Source organism: Amblyomma americanum, chromosome 4 (genome assembly GCF_052857255.1).
Source record: "Amblyomma americanum isolate KBUSLIRL-KWMA chromosome 4, ASM5285725v1, whole genome shotgun sequence".
Classification (NCBI taxonomy): domain Eukaryota; kingdom Metazoa; phylum Arthropoda; class Arachnida; order Ixodida; family Ixodidae; genus Amblyomma; species Amblyomma americanum.
The window spans coordinates 181,502,819-181,517,770 of record NC_135500.1 but is presented as its reverse complement, the minus strand read 5'-3'; the positions used below and the strand labels follow the sequence as shown (position 1 = coordinate 181,517,770).

Here is a 14,952-nt window from a genome sequence, read left to right as displayed (position 1 = left end):
ACTTAAATCGCAACTCTGGGCGAAAAATAGTGTTGTGATTTCGAGCCCATGTAGGCACATTTTCTCCCTCTCTGTCGTGCCTACGGCCTTACGCACCGTATGAGCGAAAAGGGGAACCTGGAAACTTGGTAGTCCCACCCCTTTTAAAAGACTTGAAACACGCTTTGTCCAAGGCTCTATCTCTGAAGCTTTCTACCTCCTCTTGTTAACCTGCTGTACCCTGGAGTAGCAGTCCGTGTTGAGCAGGGCCAGTCATCGGCCAAGAATGCATTAGTGGGCTTCATCTTATTCACCCCCTTCGAGGAGCATTCTTGAACGTCGCCTCCTGTCCTCTTGTGTGCGGAGGCCTGCCAAATGTGGTGTCATTTCGAAAGGTGCAAATTATCCTGTCATAATGAGGTCGCCTTGTGTTAGTGAGGCTCGAACACAGCGCCTTTCTCATATGAGGTGGTTGCTGCCCTGTCAGGCTATAATCTGCGTGCGTGCGTGCGCGCGTGCGTGCGTGCGCACGGGCGGGCGAGCGGGCGGGCGTGCATGTGTGCGGGCGGGCGGGTGGGTTGTGTCGGCCAGGATGCTCGATATGGAATGCCCGTGCAATATCTATAGAGAGAGTCAATTGTACTTGCTCGCCATCGTGTAATGTTCACTACTTTGGTTGCGCTGGACATACTAAAAGCTTAGGACAGCGTGGAACACCGATCCTCTTGTGACGGTAGCAGTTCCTAAATTTTTCAAGCTATTTTGCAGCGAAAATCTGTATATTCCTGCAAAATAGAGAGTTTCTCTGTGTGTGTGTGTGTGTGTGTGTGTGTGTGTGTGTGTGTGTGTGTGTGTGTGTGTGTGTGTGTGTGTGTGTGTGTGTGTGTGTGTGTGTGTGTGTGTGTGTGTGTGTGTGTGTGTGTGTGTGTGTGTGTGTGTGTGTGTGTGTGTGTGTGTGTGTGTGTGTGTGTGTGTGTGTGTGTGTGTGTGTGTGTGTGTGTGTGTGTGTGTGTGTGTGTGTGTGTGTTCATCATGTGGTACACTTTCGGGGACCTATAGCAAACGAGAGGTGTACCACAAGGGCTGTTCTCTACCCTGTATTGTTTAACATTCTCTTCAGCTCCGTTCCCATTTAATGCGAAGTTCGCGCTTACGTCTACGCGCGGACGACATTGTGGTTTTTGCAGCTGCGACTGTCATCCATTCACTTTATGTTCGCTTTCAATCCTGTTTGAGTGCCTTCGAACAATGGCTACACACGTTCAACGTAAACATGTGTGCTATCCTTGTTTTCCCGGAACAGGATCCTATATCCGCCTCTCTTGCTTAACATCTTGAGCAGATTCGTTGAGTTCAATTCCTAAACTATCTGGGCGTTATTCACCACAGAAGAACTAACTCCTTGTACACACTATGTCAATGGCGCGGTGCACGGGGTTCCTGCCTTTGGCATATCGCCCAGGTTTTGCGGTTGTCTGGTCAGGGGTAGGTGAGATGCGCGTCTAATGATCTACTAAATGTACGTCCAACCAATTCCCTAATTCGGATTCGTACTGCTCTCTGGACCCGCCGCGCTGGCTCAGTGGTTAGGGCGCTCGGCTACTGATCCGGAGTACCCGGGTTCGAATCCGACCTCTGCGGCTGCGTTTTTATGGAGGCGAAACGCTACGGCGCCCGTGTACTGTGCGATGTCAGTGCACGTTAAAGATCCCCAGGTGGTCGAAATTATTCCGGAGCCCTCCACTACAGCATATCTTTCTTCCTTTCTTCTTTCACTCCCTCCTTTATCCCTTCCCTTACGGCGCGGTTCAGGTGTCCAACGATATATGAGACAGATACTGCGCCATCTCCTTTCCCCCCAAAACCAATTATAAACAGACAACGGCTAAACGAGGGGAATGGCCACACCAAGTGCTAGTGCACTAAAAGCCAATCAAGTGACGGAAAGAATGTTCCCACACCTGGGCCTTTTCGGTGCGTTGCGAGGCGCCGATTGCAATTATAATGTCAGTCGGAAAGCTCCCTAAATTATCCTGCGCGAAAGACGTTCAGAGTGCAGGACGATAAAGGTTTAGCATCGTTGGGAAAGATATCATCAAACATAACCTGAACTCAGGCACCACGGCTGAGTGCCAGAAGGATGTTGTATGTTGCAGTGTTAATGAATTAAGTAGAATTTGCACATACGTGAGCAGTGCCGTGTGAAAACGGGGCCAACGGATGCCGAAAAAGGAACAGGGCCGGCAGCAAAAAATAAATAAATAAACGGAGCGATAGCAGTGGAAGCGCGATTCATGATTTATGGTGGTTTTGCACACCGCGAAATTGAAGCTAAGAGGTGTGAGATTCGAGGGTTGTGAGAGAATCGAACATGTAGTGGCCCTTGCGGATTAAAAAGACTGACCAAGTGGCGCTTCAGTCTACTTGTGAATGTCGACCTATGACGACAACTGTAAAGTACTGTAATCTCCGCTACTGTCTGTGCAGTCGTCTTTGACGTGCGTGTACATAAATTCGGTGTGAGTCAGACGTCGATTCAAGCCGGCTTAGGCAGAATTGGCCGTTTCATCTGTGCATGAAGCCTCCAAAAAACTTTGTTTCGGTGACTGAACATTTACACTGCAACTCTCGTGACGTGGAGCGGTAAATTCTTCCAAGCTCTGATTACGCCGACGCTGACACCTACGTCGCAGGTGGAGGACGGGTCTGTAGGCACAGGTCCCCGAATGTGTGTTATATCCGAGGTAAACGCACTAAGTTCGTTACATCCGAGGTACATCCGAGGTTAACTCACGAAAGTTTGTTATATCCGCGGCTAACTCACGAAAGTTTATTATATCCGAGGTTGCGCGCTTATGTTGGGCATATTAGATGTTAACACTGTAAGGTTTGTTATATCCGAGGTGGCATACTAAGGTTTGTTATATCCGAGGTTAACACATGAAAGGCCATTATATCACAGGTGGCATACTAAGGTTTGTTATATCCGAGGTTCACACATGAAAGGCCATTTTATCCGATGTGGCATACTAAGGTTTGTTATATCCGAGGTTAACACATGAAAGGCCATTTTATCCGAGGTGGCATACTAAGGTTTGTTATATCCGAGGTTAACACATGAAAAGCCATAATATACGAGGTGGCATACTAAGGTTTTTTTATATCCGAGGTTAACACATGAAAGGTCATTATATCCGAGGTGGCATACTAATTGGTTTTTTTTTTGGGGGGGGGAGGAAATGGCGCAGTATCTGTCAAATATATCGTTGGACACCTGAACCGCGCCGTAAGGGAAGGGATAAAGGCGGGAGTGAAAGAAGAAAGGAAGAAGAGGTGCCGTAGTGGAGGTCTCCGGTATAATTTCGACCACCTGGGGATCTTTAACGGGCACTGACATCGCACAGCACACGGGCGCCTTAGCGTTTTTCCTCCATAAAAACGCAGCCACCGCGTTCGGGTTCGAACCCGGGAACTCCGGATCAGTAGTCGAGCGCCCTAACCACTGAGCCACCGCGGCGGGTAAGGTTTGTTATATCCGAGGTTAACACATGAAAGGCCATTATATTCGAGGTGGCATAAAAAGGTTTGTTATATCCGAGGTGGCATACTAAGGTTTGTTATATGCGAGATAGCGTACTAAGTTCGCTTAGGATACTAAGCTCGTAGTCCGGTGGGCAGGTTGCAACTGTCCACCGTGGCAGGTGGGCCACCTGCCACTGGCTACTAGCAGACGGCGTTCGCCATTTATGCTTCCACAAACCCTTTTAATGCCGACGCATTAATAACACAAAAAAGAGCGGTGCTGTAGCTGTGCCATAATCCAAAATTTCTGCAATCGCACATGAGTGGCAGAGGGACTTCTACTCTTAGCAATAGAATTTGTTGTTTTCGTCTCTTTCTTTTGGTTTCTTTTTGCGCCGCTAACCTGGAAGAATCGACTGGGTCGGCTTGTATGCAGTTAAGCGCGCCTTATATTACTTGGGGGAGGCAATAAAGAAGGCTCCCAATTCGGTTCGCAGGCTGGATCGCGGTGCTGGGGGCGCTGCTGCTGCTGGTGCTGGCCGACCTGGACGACCTGGAGTCGGTGATGGCTCGCGTCGAGTGGACCACGCTGGTGTTCTTCGCCGCGCTGTTCGTGGTGATGGAGGCGCTGGGCGAACTGCAGCTCATCTACTTCATCGGCCAGCGCACGCAGGAGTGGATCGGCGCGCTGCGGCCCCAGTCTCAGCTGCCCGTGGCCATCCTCATCGTGACGTGGGTGTCGGCGCTCGCCTCCAGCCTGATGGACAACATCCCCTTCACCACGGCCATGGTCAAGGTGGTCACAGGGCTGGGACCCTCGGCCGAGGGCCCCGCGCTCGTCTACGCTCTCGCCTGGGGCGCCTGCCTCGGCGGAAACGGCACGCTCATCGGCGCGTCGGCCAACGTGGTCTGCGCCGGAGTGGCCGAGCAGCACGGACACCGGTTCACCTTCTTCGACTTCTTCAGGTCGGTGCCCCTGGGGCAGGCGTCGGCGCGAGCCACTGCCGCCACGAAGCGCGACAGCAGCTCAAGCTTCGTGGTGCGTTCACACTATGCAGGCGTGGTCACTCGTCACTAGCCAAGAGAAGTACGAGGAGGAGGTCACATTTCCACCTCGAACATTAACATCTCCTACAACCATAAATATCTCACCAACCCTAGGTGCGCGTTCTTAGCCGCATTCACACCAATACACTTTCTACCCCATTCATGTTCTTTTCTCTGCCCTCAATGTCCTTCGCCTTCGTGCCCAAATTGCCCCGAACCCTATTCTAATCTGGAACATCCCTTTTTCTCCTGCCCCGTCACCATTCAATCTACCCATAATGCCCATAAGCTATATATACCCTTCGACCTCACCGTGGCGGGCCTGGCTACCCTCGAACCAGCTGACGGATCAGCCAGCTTTGGTAGCTTTGATGACTCTGGCGCAGGATATTCTCTGCCCTTAACTGTAATAATAATAATAATAATTGGTTTTTGGGGGAAAGGAAATGGCGCAGTATCTGTCTCATATATCGTTGGACACCTGAACCGCGCCGTAAAGGAAGGGTAAAGGAGGGAGTGAAAGAAGAAAGGAAGAGAGAGGTGCCGTAGTGGAGGGCTCCGGAATAATTTCGACCACCTGGGGATCTTTAACGTGCGCTGACATCGCACAGCACACGGGCGCCTTAGCGTTTTTCCTCCATAAAAACGCGGCTGCCGCGGCCGGGTTAGAACCCGGCTAGTATCAATATCCGGCTCAGTATCTGCGCTTAATGCTGTGTCGAAATAAAGTTTCTCTCTCGCATCCTGTGGTCACGCCGGCGGCACCAGCGCATCAATTCTAAGGGCAGCAAGATTTCGGCAACGACGAATCGCCATCATCATTATCAGCCTGACTACACCCACTGCAAGACAAAGGCCTCTCCCATGTGTCTGCAATTAACCCTGTCCTTTGCCAGCTGCGCACACCCTATGCTTGCAAACTTCTTAATCTCATCCGCCCACCTAACCTTTTGCCGCCCTCTGCTAATAATTGGTTTTTGGGGAAAGGAAATGGCGCAGTATCTGTCTCGTATATCGTTGGACACCTGAACCGCGCCGTAAGGGAAGGGATAAAGAAGGGAGTGAAAGAAAGGAAGAAAGAGGAGTCGTAGTGAAGGGCTCCGGAATAATTTCGACCACGTGGGGATAGCCCCGCCGCGGTGGCTCAGTGGTTAGGGCGCTTGACTACTGATCCGGAGTTCCCGGGTTCGAACTCGACCGCGGCGGCTGCGTTTTTATGCAGGAAAAACGCTACGGCGCCCGTGTGCTGTGCGATGTCAGTGCACGTTAAAGATCCCCAGGTGGTCGAAATTATTCCGGAGCCCTCCACTACGGCACCTATTCTTCCTTTCTTTCACTCCCTCCTTTATCCCTTCCCTTACGGCGCGGTTCAGGTGTCCAAAGATATATGAGACAGATACTGCGACATTTCCTTTCCCCAAAAACCAATTGTTAATTAATTACCACGTGGGGATCTTTAACGTGCACTGACATCGCACAGCACACGGGGGCCTTAGCGTTTTTCCTCCATAAAAACGCCGCCCTCTGCTACGAACTGGATTTTATGAATACATGCCTTTCGACTCCTCGCTTACTTCTTGGGAATAGGGAGGTAGCTGTCGCAATGGCTTGGTGATTAAGGTGCTCAAGTTGCTTACCCGAAAGACGCGGGTTCGATCCCGCCTGTGCTGGTCGCATTTCGATGTAGGTGAAATGCTGGAGACACGTGTACTGTGCGTTCTCAGCGCACGTTAAAGAACTCCAGGTGGCTGAAAGTATCCAGAGTCCTCCACTATACGGCGTCCCTGATAGCGTGAGTCGCTTTGGGAAGTTAAACACCATAAATCAAACCAACTTCTTGTAGATAGCGCACTTGTAAACTGCTCACACATTTTTAAGGTCTTAAAAATAGCACATATTCTGAAGGAATAAGCTATAACATTGTAAATCTCTTTGAGAACGAAACACAGGCTTTGTGAACCACGCGTATTCGGTACAAGATATCGTTGTCTGCTTATGCATCATAAAACTCAACACAGGATCATGGCGGACTTCCTGCTCGGTGCTATAAGGAGATGCGGTGATATGAGAGGGGAGGGGGTTACTATCCCGAGGATGCACTTAGATTTCACCACGGTTACTAAAATGGCGCAGATATGGGCTTCAAAGGTGTGGCATCCATACTTTATCCGTTTTTCCTGTAGTCTCCTCTGCTATATTTCGGTGGCTGGAGCTAGGTGGGCGTCTTATCTAACCGTCGACAGTTTAATTACGCGGCGTCAAATGCGAGCCAAGAAATGTGCCGAGTTATATAAATGTGCAAGCGCAGACCGAGGGGTGAACGCGTTATCTATTTCTGCGTTCTTGGGTTCCTTGCTGGCTGCTTGTTTCATACCCATCCGCCCTCCGTTTGTTATCTGTCCGGTCTTATACACCAGACGGCCTTGGGTGTTTCCGCATATGCAGCACCCGAGCTTTTTCTTTCCTCAACTCTTTCTCTTATCCACTCCTAGCGCGCAGAAAGCAAAGCAGGCAGCGATAAAGGACAGTGTGCGAAAGTTGCGCAAGCAATGCAAGGCGAGGCGCTCTTACGCCCGCCTTGTCTCGCTGCCGTCGGGGCAAGATCTACGACGCCTCTCCTTATCGCAGCCGCCCATAAGGACTGCGCGGTAATGCGATTTTCCCCGTAGTTCCACTGGAGGTCACTGCGACATAAACAGCGTGGCAGACTGCCACAGTCTGAAGCGTTCGCGAGGTGCTGACAGCCTGCAGATTTAGGTAGACTGCAACGCATGCCAGGAACGAACGAGGCTCAGCTGAAGACATTTACTTGGCCTGAGACGACAGGTGCATCAGAGACACTGACGGCAGGCTTTCGGTGCGTTCAGTCACTGTCGCCGTTCTCGGCGTTCTCGAGAGCGGCTTCTTCAAGCGGGTTTTATCGCCTTACTATTCCTTATGATACCGCGCCTGCTTCAAGCGCACGATTTAAACGCGCTGAAATATTCGAGGGCAAAGCGCATTGTTCACTCCGCAGTCATTCACGAGCAGCTTTCGTTTCACAGAGCCGCCTTTGAACGTGAAATTGAACCCAGACATGCGGAGGCAGAGCACTCACCTTCTGGGAAAGACGGAATGGGATATTTCTTTGACACTTTTTTGTTAGTTCAGAAAAGTAACCCACAGAGAAAAAGTGACCTTGTACATATCATTGGAAGTGTTGGGATTACCGCTGTTCGCCATGACTTTACGTCCGCTTTTGCGTGCGTAAGAAGAGAGCATTGTTCTATAACCGCATTATAGAGCTATTATGAATCTTGAGCCGGAATTGGGGTTTTATTTCAGATACAAGTCTCAATCTCTCCCTCTTATCATTTTTTCTACGAACATTTTTGCATTTCGCCTCCGTCAAAATGCTGCCGCCGCCGCTGGAATTTGATCCCGTGACCTTGGGACCAGCAGCGGAGTGCCAAAGTTTACTGAGCCTCTGCGGCAGGTTGTCTGTACCCTCTTGCTGCACCAGATCACTACGCACTGTCAATAACTATTTCGGAAGTGTCACACGTACAGAGAACTTGCAAGTCATGTCCACATGTTTTTATGTTTTTGTTTTGTCTGCGTACGCGTCGCGCTTAGCAAGTCATGGACAGCAAGTCCTCCCATGCAACGAATGAGCTGGCCGAATGTACAGTTTGGCGGGGTTAAAACCCACCTTTGTCGCTGCACCCTAACAAAATGCTTACCTGCGGTTAAATTAATGTTCATTCTTTTTTTTTTACACTGAAAGATTGAACCTGCGCTATGAGACCGTACGCAGTGAAGGATTGCGGAACGACTTCGACCACCATGGTGTCCTTTGTAGCGCGCGCGTCTTAAAGCTCCACCACGCGGGCGTTCCTGCTCTCCGCCTTCGTCGGAATATGGTCGCCGTGCAGGATCGGGGAGTGAACCTACGACACCGTGCTCGGCTTCACGGGTGCCGATCGCTTGCAACACTTGGACGAGAGCAGGTTATCAAAATCGTCCCACAAACGGCGATTCCCGGACTATAGGAACTCCGACCACGTCAATCCCCCGCACCTAAACGTGTCGTTAAAACATTTCGACCATAACCGCCACCACCACAAACGACTTACGAGAGCTGTCTAGAAACAGTGTTCGGTTTGACTGCTGGCATATCAGCTCATGCGCCGTGATGGGCCCCGGGGAACTTGCGTTGAAGTTTGCGGTGCCGATTGCAGCGCCATAACACACTGCCTAGCGAGAAGAGCAAGCAGTTTTGGGTAGTATTATTAGTACTTTTCCGCGCCACCTTCAGGCGCTTAATGGCGCGAGCCTCCGCGCTCTGTCGAAGGCGTACGTGCCTTGCGTCAGCTATCTGGGCTACGCCGATAGAAGCTAGGCAATGAATGCTGTCAGCCAAACGTGGGTATCTAATCGCGCAGAATGTGCTGTCGCGTTTGCAGCGGCCCAAGCGGCTGACAAAAGCAGTTTTGAGTCACCGAATGGAACAATTGCAGTGCCACCTTGGCAGCGCAGGTTCCCCTAAAGTTGCGCTCCCCATAGCAGCGTTAAGGTGCCAGCTTTAGTTTGACGAGTGTTTAATTCCTATGTTCGCCGCCCAGTTGTAGCGGCGCTGCCGCTGCCGCGGAAAGCGAATGACTCAACGCCGGCGTGTGTCCCCGAAAGCTGCGTCCACAAGCAGCGTGTTCCACGGGCACACTGCTACGGGCCCGCGTAAAGGTATAGAGCGCAGTTGCGTCATCCTTCCGCGTGTTGCGCGATTAGTGTGCTGCAACGCGACAAAACAGACTGTGGTGCGGTCCGGTGGCCCGTGCATCGCTGGGCTCCCAGCTGCGAGTTGCGAAAGCCGCTTTCGATATCAACGGGACCGGGGCCGTGCGCAAAAGTTTATACCTATTTATTTATTTCATTTATTAATACTATCGGCCTTAAATTAGGGTAAATTATAATTAATACAACTGAATGAGTGTTATAAACTGCATATACGAATCTAGTACAATCGACCTCAAAATTAAACAAGTAATCAAAACACAGCTTGTCAGTCCAGCTGTCAAATGAAGCTATAGACTGCAAACATTTATGGGCCTATGTTCACAGGTGTAAATCTGGTGTTCAGGGTACTGAGAACCGGAACAGCAGATAAAGGACGTAGTGGAATAACAAGGAGCAAGGGTGCATTTATATTCAGATTTTGATGCAGGAATACGTATATTATTATATTTGTTTATCAATACTGCGAGTCTTTTTCGGGCTTATACGGGAAAGGGCACTCATAAATGCATGCAGCACTTTACAAACATATGGATTCCCCTAAATAAAAGACAAGAATAAAACCGCGACAATGGTTTTTTTTTTTTTGCTCACCACCTTTTCTCGGTAACACCTTTGCATCCACTCGCTCTATGCTCACCTGAATGTCGATGATATGTACCCGCATTTTAAAGCTGAGAAATGCGGCGAACACAGAACGGGACCATGTGTGTACATGTCGCCGTAAGCGCTGCGCGCAAGATGACGTAATCCATCACCAGTCGCAAGCGCAGTCGGTGGAAATCCATTTGCGGGCCGGTTGCACCCAGCGTTTCGCGGGCGTAGGCGCAATTTTTTGCTCTTTTTTTTTCCCTCACAGCTTCACCTGTCCTTTGGGCGAGTTCTCCGACTGTCGGGCTTCTTCTTTAGCGCATCCCAATGGGCCGCCGAACTGTGCATCTCCTTCCTGGCTCCCGCGCACTGCTCAATTTAGCGCGCCCACTTGACATCGGGGAGTAAATATAGACCTGGAGACGCTGTTGCCTCGCTGCAGATGCAGCGCTGAGTGCAGTGCGCGCGCCGAGCCGGTTTCATCATGCCATCCCCCTACGCCCAAGCGGCAGGTGAAGCGAGCGCGTCAGGAGAACAGTGTAATTCTACACTCTAAAACAGAAAGGAGTAAAAAGGGCAGTAAGTTTTCCTCTACCGCACTTCCTTTGAGGAGCAGCGTGTGCTAGCAGCCGAAGCCCTGAGGTAGATTTCCAACAATAAAAATACAGAATGCTTACGGTTGGCAATACAAACAAATTTCCCCTTAAAAACATCACAAGTTCTAGCAGCTACGAAGATATTAACCTAGGTTTCAATCCCCTCTGTTTGCTAAATTCAATACCTCAAATGAATGTCACGTTTAAAAGCTTCCTTCCATTGGTAACTGCGTCAACTTGCTACGCTTGAATGGGAATATGCCTGCGGTGCCAAGAGTAAGCATCCCGTATATTGAGGGATCGAAATCCACTCTATAGGTCTTCGTCAGCGTACCCTGCCCCTAAAAGGGAGTGCGCTGGAGGAAAGCTTTCTCTCTTTTTACTCCCATGTAGGCGTATTCGTGTTTAGAGTGTAGGCTGGAAGCCACTTTGTCGATCGACCGGCAATACACACTGATCACTGCACTCAACGTGACAGAAATAAAAGATTGAACTTCTTTTAATTTCCGAAAGTATAACTGTAAGCATTGAAAGCTTCCTTAGCGCACCGCCGTCTACTTATACTTACCTCTGTCTGCATATTAAGCGGGAACTTTAAATCCTCAGCTTTCCAGCAGTATGCAAGTTTGGCGAACAAGTGTTGTTCCATGGTTTAACAACCGCAGCAACAGGAATGCGCTCTCCGCCATCCAGAGTTTCCTTTTAAACACGAAACGGCTGTCATCCTAAAATATTTCCGTATTACATATTCTGGCTACTTACGTTCAATATTCATCTTTAATCAAGACATCCTAAACAGTGCTTGTATAGCCCCATTCCCATTTCCAGCCACCAATGTCACAGCTTCCGATTTGTTCATAGTTTTAATAACCAAGTTCAATTTCTTTCTTCTTCTTTTTTCCCCTAACTTGAAAAACGCTTTTGAGCATTTGTCAGTCGCCGCCTGTGTCTTGGCGAATCCCCGCGGTGGGTACTCGCCATTAACCCCTTGACGACAACAGCAGCAACAACTTCTGTTCTTGTCCTTCGTCTTTGGCGCCACTTTTAATCCATGGAACCCCACATTTTCCCCACGGTTAGAAAGTGTTCACGGCCCGCACATTCCTACTTGACTAATTTTATATTTGAATACCCACGCTAGACGCGGCACCCAATTAGTGATGGCCGGTTGCGATTAGGCACGTTTAAGAAAGGTCGTAGCTGTGGAAACGCGGTTGTCTGAAAGCGACGCGTTCCTTCACCGAACATAGACGGCTTCTAAGGCGTGGCTGTACCTTAAAGACTTTTTTTTACCAGCCACAGCGGCTCAGTAGAGAGTTTTAGTTTAACGTACGTAGAGCCTTCACGTACGTAGAGCTCTTACGGGTGACCAGTGCGCATGCGCAGAACGCAAATGGTATGCGTGAGTCTCACGTACGTACGTGAGATTCGGATTTTTACGTTGCGGTCTTTGCGTTGCTTGCGCACGTAGCGTTGACAAGCATGGCGGCGCCCTGCCCACCGCTTCACAGCGATAACAGCTTCGTCGCTAATCCCTCGACGCGATATCGTGTTCTAAACTGTTGTATTCGCCTCCGATTTGCCCATTCTTACCCTCGCATAGCGTTTCAAGCGACAAATAGCTTTTGTTTTTCAGATATAAGGGCGATTTCGCAGCTGTTAAGCCTAACGAAGCAGCGCTCCGACGCAGTTCGACTGACTTGGCTTTGACTCGTCTTGTCTTAGAGAGGCTACAGCAGTTTCTGCATCTCTCAGTAGATGGCTCTAGGAAAAACGCGCGGCGTCTGTCGCGTACGTGCAACTAAAGGGGTTTGAAGCGACATACGCGTATGCTGCGTAGACTTCTCACGTCTGCGTATGTGAACTCGGTACGTGCGTGAAACTAAAACTCTCTAGTGTCTTTGGCGTTCGGCTGCTGATCCCAAGGTCGAAGGTTGGAATGCCTGCCGTGGCGCTCGCATTTCGACAGGGGCGAAACACAAAAAAGCACCCGTGTGCTGTGCGATGTCGGCGCACTCTAAAGAATCCCAGGTGATTCAGAACAGTGAGAAGCCCTCCATTACAGCATCTCATAACCCACGACTCTGTCGTTTCTTGACGATAGACACCACATACCGCCCAATAATAGTTTTTTTTGGAGAAAGGAAATGCCGTAGTATCTGTCTCATATATTGGCGGACACCTGAACCGCGCCGTAAGGGAAGGGATAAAGGAGGGAGTGAGAGAAGAAAGGAAGCAAGAAGTGCCGTAGTGGAGGGCTCCGGAATAATTTCGACCACCTGGGGATCTTTAAGTGCACTGACATCGCACAGCACACGGGCGCCTTAGCGTTTTGCCTCCATAAAACGCAGCCGCCGTGGTCGGGTTCGAACTCGGGAACTCCGGATCAGTAGCCGAGATATACCGCCTTATTAATTAATTATTAATTGGTTTTGGAGGGAAAGGAAATGGCGCAGCATCTGTCTCATATATCGTTGGACACCGCCTCCCAAATCCGTTTTTCTTGCGTTGGTTCAGCTGCAGGGTGGTCACTGCCAGGAGATGAAATAGCGAACCTGGAAATTTTCCGCGTACCCCGCCGTGGTGGCTCAGTGGTTAGGGCGCTCGACTACTGATCCAGAGTTCCCGGGTTCGAACCCGACCGCGGCGGCTGCGTTTTTATGGAGGAAAAACGCTATGGCGCCCGTGTGCTGTGCGATGTCAGTGCACGTTAAAGATCCCCAGGTGGTCGAAATTTTTCCGGAGCCCTCCACTATGGCACCTCTTTCTTCCTTTCTTCTTTCACTCCCTCCTTCATCCCTTCCCTTACGGCGCGGTTCAGGTGTCCAACGATATACGAGACAGATACTGCGCCATTTCCTTTCCCCTAAAACCAATTATTATTATTATTAAATTTTCCGCACTTGCGCACTCCGTTGAGGTGCACTCACGACGAGCTATAACCTTAAATGACGGGGTGACGATCACGAACTACCGGTGGTGCCGTGCTGCTGCAAAAGACATGAACCAGCGGCTGTATAAACACAGGCACGGAAGTGCCGACGAGCTTGCCTGAATCGACACTTTCGCTGTTACGCAAACCCTCGAGCGCGCCTTCATGGCACTCACTGTCGCGAATTTTTATTTCCTGTACGTTGTGTTTCTGCCGCTTAGTTTAGCAACCGTGCCTTCACAATCATTGCCAACGCACGGTCGTTCCACTCGAAAGGAGTCTCTAGTGCCGGTTTGTATCTCTTATCTGGTGCAAGTTCTCGTCACCGCGAGTTTCTGGTCGTCGCTGCTTTTATGTTCAGCTTTTCTGCGATTTGGCAATTTCAGGTTTTTGAGCATAACGTTTCGTCTTTGTTTCACTTAATCCAATAAGCAGAAAGCTTTTTTTTTTTTGCTTAGCAGGAACAGCTGCCCCGTTATCGGCGGCTTAACTCCATCCCGTCTGATCAGGAAGCATAGCAGGTGATGTTCACAGGTCACTGACCATGGTCGAAAAGAAAGCAACGCGTCCAGAGCGCTATTCGGCTCCCATGTTACTGCAGCAGCCGGCTGGACGTATTAGAGTTTTCTAAGGTGTAGGTTTCGATCCCTAGTGGCCCCTGGTACCTTCCGGTTATATAGAGGTAAAAGCTTTACCCTGGCCTGGTGCTCGGCTTATCTTAGGTGAAATTCCTGGCAAATGGGCATTAGAACCCACCTTGTGTAAACGAAAAATATCTTTTGCCATGGCGCTGCTTGGAAAAGCTGCCCTTGCGCCATAAAACATCATCATTATCATCATCATCACCTTATTATTCGTCGGGTTTTGTAGCACTTTGTAGCGTTTCTTGGTGATTTGGCATAGATAAGATGCAAGCTAACATCGTTCCTGTTTAGCAAGGTGCCTCAGTGGCGCAGTGTATGATGCTCGGCTCGGTGGTTATGATAAACGCGGGTTCGAACCCGGTCGTGGCGGACGCATTTCGATGAAGACGAAATGTTACGCGGCGGCTGCGTTTTTATGGAGGAAAAACGCTAAGGCGCCCGTGTGCTGTGCGATGTCAGTGCATGTTAAAGATCCCCAGGTGGTCGAAATTATTCCGGAGCCTTCCACTACGGCACCTCTTCTTCCTTTCTTCTTTCACTCCCTCCTTTATCTCTTCCCTTACGGCGCGGTTCAGGTGTCCAACGATATATGAGACAGATACTGCGCCGTTTCCTTTCCCCAAAAACCAATTATTATTATTATTATTATTATTATTATTATTATTATTATTATTATTATTATTATTATTATTATTATTATTATTATTATTATTATTATTATTATTATTATTATTACGTGTGTACTGTGCGACGTCAGTGCATATTAAAGAAATTCAAGTGGTCGAAATTATCCGGAGCCCTCCACTACGGTGTCCCTCGTAGCCTGAGTCGCGTCGGGACCTTAAAGCCCATAAATTAAGCCGTGGTG

At 49.6% G+C, this 14,952-nt stretch overlaps 1 protein-coding gene across 2 annotated transcripts in view; it reads left to right on the top strand.

Moving 5' to 3' along the window:
* Positions 1-14,952, top strand: part of LOC144128786 (P protein-like) — a 261,677-nt gene that overhangs the window by 206,569 nt on the left and 40,156 nt on the right. For both annotated transcript variants that reach the window (XM_077662488.1, XM_077662489.1), the window contains exon 9: positions 3,999-4,467. In XM_077662488.1, coding sequence (XP_077518614.1) covers positions 3,999-4,467 — 469 coding nt within the window. The remainder of the gene's footprint in view (positions 1-3,998; positions 4,468-14,952) is intronic.